Below are 12095 nucleotides of genomic sequence, written 5' to 3' on the forward strand. Positions count from 1 at the left end.
TACTAAAACCAGGGTTCCAAGTCAAGTCTATATTTGAACACTCCATGTGCCAGCCAAAATAGTAAATGATAATAACAACAGCAGTAATAACAAGAATCATGGAGTATTTATAGACTATGTAACTAACTGGTAATAAAAGAAATTCTTCAGGGGTTTTGGTGTGATACACATTATGGAAGGTGGCGGGTGGAAGATCACTTTTTGCCTAAGTGAGGTGGAACTTCATTATTAAAACTAAGGAAAATTCTTCCTTGGAGACCATCTAGGTGGGGTACTTAAGAGGCATTTTCTGAAAATAGTTTCTTACCTCTTTTCAAGAAACCATATAAGCGTTGTTCAATATATTAATTAACAAAGCTCAGTAATTTTATATTTTGCACAAGCTAAAAATTATGTCCTTTGATAACTTTAGAAAGAAAAATCATAAATGCGTAGGCAGCACTCAGATTAACTGCCCTCCCCAAACTCAATTCATCTAAATTTATCAACCAAAAACATGTGCAAGGGGGTGAAATATTCTTTAAATTCACAAATGAGATGCTACCATGAAAAGGGATTACTGCATAGGTCATTTTTCTTAAAGTCTTAGTATCCCAAATCACTCCCCTTCCTCACTGTTATTACTTCAGAAGATTTGAATTTATTCTATGTAACCAGTATCTGGGGCCATGGTTTTTGAACTCATTTAAGTCATGTCTGATGAAAAGCCATTGACTCTCTCCCCAGAAAAGTGCTGATACTTTATTTATAACAATTTCAGAAGTCCATGGACCCACCCCTTAACCAAAATCCACTGCTGGGTCCCAGATTGAGAACCTCTAATCAAGGGCTTATGGCCATTCCTAATCCTTCTAAGGATCAAAGTAGTCATTTTAAAGTCACCTATCATTTAATATTTATTGTCTGCAAAATAAGTTCTTATTTTGATAAAAGAATCATTTGTTTGTATATTAAAAGAATTGAATCCCTTACTCAAATAACTTACAAATAATTTACAAGGATATCTAGTTAATATAAAGACAGATTTCTAAGAAACTTAAGCTTAATTTTATTTAGGAAATAGCTATTTTAGAAGAAATAGGGCCAATCAAAAAATATTATAACTAAGTATAATTTTTCATATTCTTTGAAGAATGTAACTTTTACTAGCTATTAAAGCCATATCCAGATTTACAGGTTCCATCTTGGTACAATTTATGATTATCAACCAGACTTTCTTTCTCAAGACTTAAAATGAAAAATGGAAAAATACACAGCTATGAATCGACTTTGTCAAATTCTAGGACAAACAATCTAGGTTGGTTTTTTTTTTTTATTAATGAATTTTTCACTTTCAAAATTAAGTTTACTTAATTAGCTTGACATTTCACATAGCTAAAACGCACCACCTCAAATTATATATGACTAAAACAGAACCAATTTCTATTGCCTTCACTCCCAAAAAAGTCTGTTTCCTTCCATCTTCACAACTTCAATACATATCACAAGACACTCAGTTATTCCAACCAAAACCTAAGTCATCGATGTTTTCTTCTTTCACCTTCATTTCTAATCTACCTTTTCTTTTCTACTCTAAACTATCATTTCCAAATCCATTCATTTCACTCCATCACTGCTTCTACAATCATAGGCTAAACTAACATCATCACTTGCCTGATTTATTATGAAAGCCTAACTGATCTTCATCTATCCCTTCCATTTTCTTAATTCTTCAATACATTCTCCAAATACCAAAGTAATTTTTTAAAAAATATTAAAAACACAAAGATTATATAACCATTCTACATAAATCCTTCCAACTATTTCTCATGACTGAGAATACAATTAAAGTTCCTTATCATGGCCTTGTACCTGTCTCTCTCTCTCAGTGTCTCACTGCTTGGTCAAAGCTGTCATTTCTACACCTCTAACATGGCAAGCTTATTCCTGGCCTTGGGCCTTGCATTTGTAGGTTCCTCTACATCAGGGGTCCCCAACCCCAGGGCCAGTACTGGTCTGTGGCCTGTTAGGAACTGGGCCGCACAGCAGGTAGTGAGCGGCAGGCAAGCGAGTGAAGTTTCATCTGTATTTACAGCCGCTCTCCATCGCTTGCATTACCGCCTGAGCTCCACCTCCTGTCAGCATTATGGTGAGTTGTAGAATTATTTCATTATATATTACAATGTAATAATAACAAAAATAAAGTGCACAATAAACATAATGCACTTGAATTACATTTATTGCCCCCCACCCCAGTCCGTGGAAACACTGTCTTCCACAATACTGTTCCCTGGTGCCAAAAAGGTTGGGGACCGCTGTTCTACGTGGAAAGGTTTTTCCCATGTATCTTTGCATAACTGATCCCTTATCAGACAAGTCTCAAAGCAAATGTCATCTCAGAGGCATTCAAAAATCACTCTCATCTGATGTGACCCCCTTAGCCCTCGTCATGACCACATTTGCCTATGTGTATGTGTTTTTAATTTACTTATTGTCCATTTCCTCAATACAGTATAAGTTCTGACAGAATAGGGACTTCATCTATCTTAAACACTGACTCCTCAGCATTAAACAAATATCTGTTGAAAGAATGAATGGTTTCCACTAGAAGGTGATGACTAGACTTCAGTATATTAGGAATCAGCCAGATTCCAGTAGAAAAGGTATTTGATACTTATTTCATCCTTTTAATCACATTAAAAGTACATTTTTAAACAAAAATCTACTTTTTCACCAGTGTGGTTAAAAAAGATTATTCTTACTCTGAAAGTATAAATGTTCCCTGAGCAACTGAAGCAACTCCTTTGACTTTATTTCCTTTAAAAACAATGTCACTCCAAATAAGTCAAACAGAGAAAAACAAATACCATATGATATCACTTATATGTGGAATCTAAACAAAAAAATAAACAAACAACAACAACAAAACTCAAGCTCATAAATACAGAGAACAGATTTGTGATTGTCAGAGGTAGGCAGTGCACTGTGGGGGGTGAGGAAGATTAGTGAAGGGGGTCAAAGGTACAATCTTCCAGTTCTAAAAGAAATAAGTCATGAGGATGTAATGTACATAATGGCAACTATAGTTAATAATACTGTAGTGCAGGTACTTCCCTGGTGTTCCAGTGGGTTAGACTCCATGCTCCCAATGCAGGGGGCCCCGGTTCGATCCCTGGTCGGGAAACTAGATCCCACACGCATGCCGTAACTAGGAGTTCGCATGCCGCAATTAAGAGTCCGCACACCGCAACTAAGAGTCCACACACTGCAACTAAGAAGCCTGCATGCTGCAACTAAGAGAGTCCGCATGCCGCAACTAAGAGAGTCCGCATGCCGCAACAAAGATCCCGCATGCCATAACTAAGACCCAGTGCAGCCCAAAAAAAAAAAAAATTATTAAAAAAAATAATAATAATACTATAGTGCATATCCAGAAGTTGCTAAGAGCAAAGCTTGAGGGTTTGCATCACAAGAAAAAAGAAAATTTTGTGACTGTGTATGGTGATGGATGTTGACTGGACTTGTTGGTCATTTTGCAATGTGTACAGATGTCAAATCATTATGTTGTACACCTGAAAGTTGTATAATGTTATATACCAATTATACCTCATAAAAAGTTAAAAAAAAAAATGTTACTCCAGAGCTAGCAAGGAATTATATTTAAAATAACTTCTTTTTGTCAATGGCCAACCTTGATGATACAGTCAGATAAAATTAAAACATTAATAAAAAGAAAGTAACCAAAAAAAAAAAATAGATGTGTTTCAGTAAAAGTTCTACAGGTACAATAATTAGCTCAATTATTTGACACAATGGACTCTGGAACGTAGTCACATGAACTGTACTAGTTAAGGAAGCTCCATTCCAGTTTATCCCATCTTGGTACCAAATAATTCATGTGCTGAGCCTATAAAACATTAAAAAATACAAGGTTTGAACCATTTAAATCAGTTCAACTATCTCCATTCTTACCATTACCTTTCTGTTGAAATTCATTATAGATTATTTCTTTTACTAAGACTAACCAAAAGTTTATACAATGGTTAATGTGGAGTACAAGTTGAAAAGACATTAAACTTACAAACCACACCTCAAATACTTAAAGTTCATGAATGAAGAGAAGTTATCTAAAATTTTATATGGTAAGAAAAGATATTTTTAAATGCTCTGAAAATATACACTACTAGTTTCAAATTCCAAAACTGTACAGTAATCTTGTCATAATTCTTTGGTACAAATGTAATTTCAATATATTTATATGACTCTTGGCAAAGTCTATGGAGACTCACTATTTGCTGTAGTGAAACTGGTTTTATTTTTTCAAAAATATAACACTAAATACTGGAAATGTATTCCTGGGGCATGACTCACTTTAGGAATGGCTATCTAGTAGCTAAGAGATGAAAAAATAACACTCTAAAGCAATTCAGATAATAAAACATAAGGTCATCTCATTAATTTTTTCTCATGGGGATATTGGTCAGGTTTAGTCAAACTCCTCTTTTCTTATACTTTAGGCCATGGGGTCAGCCTAATTTACTAATCACAGTGTTATGAACTTTTCAGAACTTCCTATTTAAAAATGTTTGGAAAAGCAAAAATTTCTCTCTACGATTTCAGAAGTGGCAGAGAGGTATGCTAGCATAGTCATGAAAACTAGCTTAGAGGTAAAGCTCAAGACTACACGAATCTTCAGTCAGTCAACAAATATTTAGAGCGCCCATCACATGTCAGGCACTATGGTAAGTTGACTTTCCTCTTTCCATACATTTACTAGCAGATACTAGACCATTCTGATCACTTTGGGTAAAGACACGAAGACTTGAAATTTAAAAAAAAGAAAAAGAAAATACATGGTTTTCTCAATTTCTTACAGTTTCCAATAAGATATTTGATATTTACTTTTAACTAATTAGACTCATTTCTAAAAATTGGTTATAATCGTAAATAAATTTTAACTATTTTATTTTAGTAGTTTAACCTTCTCTTCTTAGAGTAATCAAATAGAGGAAGAACTATTCATTGCAACATAAAAAGATGCCCTGATCCAGCAGGAGATAACCTACTTTTTGATTGGCATTTTAGATTATTATATGACTCAAACTCCTTTCATATTTAATTAGCACATATTCCTTACAAATTTAAGAAGCATGACTCAGAAAATACTACGGTCTATAGTCAAAATGAAAGAAAATTTGTCAACGGGCACAAAGATATTTATGAATGCACATTATTAAAAGATGATGTTTAAAACTTTCAAGTCATTTCACAGAAAGAGTCTGTTGCTGAAGACATGGTGGATCCTGAAGCTTTAAAAATGAGAATGTTAACCAAAATTTATGACTACCAATAGCATTTTCTTGCAGGTATTCATAAAATGTTTATAAATTTCTAAATGCTCAAGAGTGTAAATGTTAATTGTGCTTTGCTCTTAGATAATTTTGTATACTTTTTTGGTATACTTTTCCTGGATTAGTCCAGCATTTGGGGGAGAGGAGTTCTCCTATAAACATCATGAAGGTGATTATCAAATTTAAAGGTCTTGACCTTTAAAAAAATGAGACAATCAATGACCAAGTCAAAAAATTACTAAAAGTTATTATGCATACTTGTGATATAAACTTGTGCTTCTCTGCAATGATTTTCTTAAAGAAACCAGAAAACTATTCTATTCAGCTATAAAAACAGATTATGTAATTTAATTTCCAAAAGTCAGTAAGAATTCACTAATGAAAAGACCACCAAAATCTGAAAATTACTCCAATACTAAAAAGACGAAAGTAAATAAATCAGTCTTTCAAAACAAATTCTTGCATGGAAGCAAAGGGTTGAGCTTAAATGAGAAGTTTCTTCCACCTCTGAAAGTCTGTTAAAAAAACCTATGTTTTATTAAGGAGTTCCCATCTTGGTAACCACATTTCACAAAGCACAATCAATACAGGCTAGTTTTACCTTGATATTCTGGGCATCGACATTAGCTCCAGCTTCCAGAAGAAGACTAATGACTGTGGTATTCCCTGCTAGTACTGCCCAATGCAGAGCAGTGTTTTTGTGATACTTGTCACCAAGGTTAACTGAAACATTGAATGTTAAAAGCAATCTAGTTGGATCCACACTGAAAAGGAAAAAAAAACACAACAACAACAACAACCCTAATTTCAATTATAGAAATCATTACAGATACTAAACTGATTGTGGCTGCATTCCATCTTGGAACACTTCTATTCTAACCTATTTTCAACAACTTTATAATGAGTAATGAGACAACATTCTTAATATGAAGTATTAAATACATGCAACACCATATAACCTAAACTACTCTGAAGAGAGAGCACACTTCGTCCTGACATTTATTATTTTTCACCTAGGGATTAATGCCATTAATATCTATATAATTAAACAATCAAAAATTTAAATTTAAATCTAGATTGTTCCAAAAATGATTTAAGGCAACTTACTAATTAGTATGTTAAACTTGCCAATATGCAAATCACATAAAAATGAGTCACTTTTTAAAAAGAAGGTAATGTCTTCCATTCTTGGAAATTGTTAAAAGAAGAATACCTTAAGGATACTACAATTACCACCATAAAGGTAAACATAGAAACTCCAAACATCCAAAATGGTAATTTATGTTATATACTATGTACTCATTGTAAGAATTTTAAATATTAGTAAGTATAACATTAATTGCTTTTTCTCATCACTTATTTTACCTTTTATTATGCTGAAAATTATCTGAATAAGTATTTTATAAATGGTTACATACCTATGTGTTCTATAAGCTGCCCACATTAAAGGCGTCATCCCATTCTGATCCATCATATCTACATCCTGATAGAGTAAAAAGAAAGTCAGACAGTAAAAACTTCTAAGTTCTTACCAAATTTACTGAGAAAAATATAATTTACACATCACAGGAGAAGCCAACATAATAACAACACTCAATCAAGGGTGATTTATGAAACTTTTTCTTTCTTAACTTTAAAATAAAACTATTATCACTGAATATTTTAATTAATGTGGATGTAAGTATCTAATTGACATATATTAAGTATATATTCAATATTTAATTAACTTCTATTTCTCGTTCTCCCTTTTAAGATGCTTCACTCAGCCTTTCAATGTTTTCATTTAAAGATCTTGACATACTCTTGAGCTTTCACCCACAAAGGATCGATTAAATAAATGACTTATGTCTCTGAAAAACTTATTTATACTAATTCATGATAGGAGGGAATAATAAAACCCTGTTTATTCCTAGGCATTTTAAAACAAAGAATAAATTCAATAAACTTCAACAGATTCAAAAAAGTTTGTTGGCTTTTTATCACTATGTCACTACGCATAAATATTTTTAGAATTAACTAATTCTACAGAGTTTGTGGTGAAAAAGCAAGGTAATAAAGCAATCCTCTGTCTTACTCCCCACCATTTTCACTTTTTTTAGCTCATTACTTTGGTCTTTACCTCCACATCTTTAAAATAAGATACCTGAATTGCTACTTTTTGATTTTTCAGTTTTAGGCATTATCCTAAATATGCATATTTTATATATCCTCAATATGTAAAATGGCAAATTCTCTCTTTCTTCTCACTGTCCCATCACAAATATGCACCTTTCCTACTCTTTCCTCTGAAAAGATCTATTGTAATTCTGGTTCTATAAATATTTGATATTTACATTATTATAAATATATATGAATACTATTCCCAACAAAGTATGTAGTAAACCATGATTACTTTCCTCTCCTACCCAACTTTTTTGCTTTCCTTGGTACTGCATTTTTTCTCCCTTTTGCTTAGTTTTCTTTTTCTTTCTTTTTAGCAAGTCAGAATTAAAACTACTACCTGTTCAACCAAAACTCTTCTCAAGTTACCTAAATCTCCTTTCAAGACATGCTGATGTATCAGGGATTCTATCAGTTTCACTTCCCTAAAATTCCTTCTCCTGATCCACTCCAATCTGCCTGAGGCACCTGTCTCATTAACTAGAACAGGACTTCTCTGAAGATAGAAATTATTTTAAATTCATCTTTGTATTCTCAGTGCCCAGAAGAGTAGATAATCAAAAAACATTTGTTAAATGAAAAGACATGTTTATCTATCTACTCTTCTAGGCTTGGGAAAGGCATGGGCTTTAGAATAAGACAGACATGATTTTGAATTCCTAGCTCTACCACTTAATAACTATAAAAGTGGCAAAAATACTTTAATTCTCTGAACCTCAGCTTTCCCACCTACAAATTTGAATACAAATAATGGCTTCATAAAACCCCTGTGAGGATTAAATGGAATAATATGTGTAAAGCAAACTAATTCCATAGCCTGGAACATAACAGACATTCAATAAATATTAAGTTTCCTCCTCTTCCCTTCCCCATCTCCTATTTCTGGATTACATTAAACCAGCAGATCTTATCCAAGTTATGTTATCTAATTTACCAGTCAGTGGAGAGAGGACAGAGTTATAGTGAGTACACTATAAAACACTTCATAACTCTGTGTAGCAGTTCTCTGTAAGCCACTCTTACTGATGGGAGTATGTCTCAAATGTCCAAATGTACTAAGGCAGAAAAAATGCTGAGAACCACCACATTGACAAGTGACAACACATATCCTTGGACATCATTAGTTTTAGTCTCTTTCATAAAAACTATAGTCAAATGTTATGCCTTATCACTACAAATCTATTTCTAAATTTATTTTACGTGTTGTTGGGAACATCTCATGTAACCTCACTCAATATTTACATTATACATGTTGATTTTTTTCCAATAAAAATCTTAAAAAAAAATCTTCTCTGAAGAAATGACATACTTCCTTGTTTCTTATGTGAGAGTTAAGTTCTGTCACTTATTTTACTTCCTTCACTGCCCTGGTTTGAAGAAAGCTCAACTAAATTTGATGTCCAATTAAAACAAACATGTAAATTCTTATGTTTAAGTTTCTTCTTCCTTTTTAGTTGTCTTTTCATATCCTTTTTAAAAAGTGACAGTATTTAAAATATTAGTAAGTAAAATAAAAAATGTAAAATTATGCCACATCTCTAGAGTACTAAAAGAAAAATGAAATTCAACCTTTTCTTTCTTTGGGTCGGGATTTAAAACTTGGTACTTCTTTTCCAAGTTCAGCCTGGACGTATGAGTATTCTCTATTAGGAAGAATTAACAAGCCCAGATCAAAAGGTTATGGGAATTCCATGATCAACAAACAGGGCTCCATTACTTAGTATTTTCCCCTTTTTTTCCTGAAAACCATCCAAAAGAATTGGTAGTGAGCACTGAATATATTTAACAGTATAACTAACATGAAACAATTGTGAAGAATAGAATGACAAACTGAATGGAAATGTTACAGGCCCTAAGAATGTAAATTTGATAAAATTAACCAAAAATGGAGGGGAAATGGAAAAAGGCTGACAAGAAAGTATAATGAGTGCCTAACCTGTAATAGCTATGAGTCAAAGGATATTATTTAAAGCTGAAAAATCAAGTAATAGAAATTTATCAGAACAAGTTAACACTAAGAAAAACAGTATCATTGACTAATGTCAATGTAAGACAGGGAAGAGAACGAAGAAATTAGAAATACACTAATTTTATTACTGCTTATAATTGGGAACTAATCAGAACTAATAAAAATTGAGCAAACATCTGATTAAAGTGAGAGAGAGAAAAAGAGAACTGTGTGACTGAGGAAAGAATTGCCAAGCAGAAGAAAAGAGCAAGCACAAAGGCCCTAAGACAAAAGCTTATCAGAGCTGTTCAACGAACAGCAAGAAGATGGCTGTGGTTAAAGCAGTAGCGAGGGGGAGATGACAGAAGATGAAATCAGAGGTATCCAGGGCTAGACCACACATGGTTCTACAGGCCAGAGAAGGACTTTGGTATCCATTTCAAGTATAATGTAATGCACATTAGAGTGGTTTTCTTTTACAATATTTTAGCATATAGATTGAAAAAAAGTCTGGAAAAATATATACTATACTGTTAAAGGAAGTGATCTCAGTGGGGAGAGGAGGTAAAGGAAGAGGTGGGATTTCATTCTCTAAGTCATACTCTTCTATTATGTTTGAATATTTTACAATAAGTATGTGTTACTTTTCTAAGCAGAAAAAAAGAAAGAAAACTCTTACTCATGAAAAAGAAAACTAATTACTTGTCAGACATTTATTAACCTTATCATGCATTTACTGCACAAAAGGTACTGTGACAAAAATCTCTGCCCTTGAAGAATTTTATAGCCTACATGCTATGCCAGAGTTAAAATGATTACTGAAACATCCAAACTCCAGAATTAATAAGCTAACAAAAATAGTGAAAACTTTACACCACTTTTCCTACCCAGTTAAAAACTGCAAGAAAAAAAGTGAACATGTATTGTAAACTTATATCTGTAATACAGAAGGCCACTGAAGACAATGTCACGTGCAACAGCGCCATCTACTGCTTCAACTGCCAGTCTAGAAGGAACCGTAGGAGAACAAAGATGATCCCTTGTGGTAGCTGGTCTCCAAAGACGGCCCCCAAAAAACCTCCCTTCCCAGTATTCACGCCCTTGTGCTCCCTCAATGAACATGCGCTGGCACTGTTACTTGCTTTAACTGACAGAATGGAGCAGAAATGTTGTTATGCCAGTTCAAAACCCTTAGAAAAGTCAGACAGCTTCTGCTCTTGCTCTTTCGGGCGCTCTGAGCCACCATGTAAGAAGTCTGGCTTCCCTGCTAGAGAGACCACATGGAGGGGTATCGTGGAGAAGGAGAAGTTCTAAGACTGCATGGAGAAAAAGAGAGAGGCCTAGCTGTCAACTGAGCTCAGCCTTTTAGCCATTCCTATCAAGATATAAGGTATGCAAGTGAGCCATCCTCCAGCCCAGCTGAGCCCCCAGATGACTGCAGTCCCCTGCCATTATCACAAGAGGAACCACCCAGCCAAGCCCAGTCAACCCACAGAATTGTGAAATACAATGGTTGGTTGTGTTCTAAAGCCATTATATTTAGGGGGTAGTCTGTTTACACAGTAATGGATAATAAATTCCTCCTTCCAGCAATTAATTTTACCAGTCTATGCCTCTTCTCCTTAGCAATAGTGTACAACACACAACTGTCACTGACTGGCACTGCCAACAGCAAATACCTTAAAGAATTCATGAAATAAATACTATTCAAATTCTAAATCTAATATTTTAAATTAAAATAACAAATATATGTTAATAGCACTGAATTAAAATCATTTGTCTTTCTCTTATGATAAGATCCTTAACTATAAAACTAATGTTTAAGTACAACCAGAGAAAACTCATGAAAGAAAAACTGAGTGACATTACTTTTAACAAAAAACATCCGTTATTGAAACAAATGAAAATCATGGTACACAGAAACTGATAATATTTAATATGATTATAGTCACTACATATTCAGGAGAAATCAGGAAGAATCACTTAAATCATGAGAATTTTTCTGACATGTAAGAAGCAGTATTTTATATAGCAGAAACAGAGAAAATGACTTAAGGAATGTATCCCCCTTGAGAGGGACTTAATACAGAAAATAACCAGTAATATGTTCAAAAAAGTTTAAATGAATTCAGATGATATATTCAAAAGACATAATTGAGGGAAAAAAATAGATATTTAAATTTTCTCCCTTACTTTCTGGAATTCGTCTCTATCACTACTGGAAATAAAAAAAACCCAACTTAATGGATCATTATCTGGATCATAACTGGTTTTCATATTTTTATGTTAACTACATTAAACAGCTTAATATCAAACTAATTATATATTTATTTATTCTCTTCATCCATCAGAAAGTACTATTTAAATATCACTAGACTGTTACACTTGTTAACACCAATGATATTAGGTATTTAAACCATGAAGAACGTCTGATTAAAATCTACCCCATTGTGACTTTTTTTTACCTGTCCTTTTGCTATGAGATAAGCAACAATTGAGGTATGTCCAAACTGGGCAGCCAAATGAATACAGCTACATCCTTCTCCGTCAATTAACGAAGGATCTGCACCATATTTCATTAGTTGTACGACCATAGATAGATGGCCTTGTCTAAAACGTAAAAGAATAAACACTTAAATATATAAAGTTATTTCAAA

The 12095-nt window shown here is 33.4% G+C and overlaps 1 protein-coding gene across 1 annotated transcript in view; it reads right to left on the bottom strand.

Annotated features, from left to right (window-relative positions):
* The window catches only part of ZDHHC17 (zinc finger DHHC-type palmitoyltransferase 17), a 97873-nt gene that overhangs the window by 42082 nt on the left and 43696 nt on the right, over positions 1-12095 (bottom strand). The window contains exons 5-7 of the mRNA XM_061204970.1: positions 11904-12048; positions 6749-6813; positions 5932-6094 (exon numbers count right to left, since the gene is read on the bottom strand). Of these exons, the coding sequence (XP_061060953.1) occupies positions 5932-6094; positions 6749-6813; positions 11904-12048 (373 nt within the window). The remainder of the gene's footprint in view (positions 1-5931; positions 6095-6748; positions 6814-11903; positions 12049-12095) is intronic.

Source organism: Eubalaena glacialis, chromosome 11 (genome assembly GCF_028564815.1).
Source record: "Eubalaena glacialis isolate mEubGla1 chromosome 11, mEubGla1.1.hap2.+ XY, whole genome shotgun sequence".
Classification (NCBI taxonomy): domain Eukaryota; kingdom Metazoa; phylum Chordata; class Mammalia; order Artiodactyla; family Balaenidae; genus Eubalaena; species Eubalaena glacialis.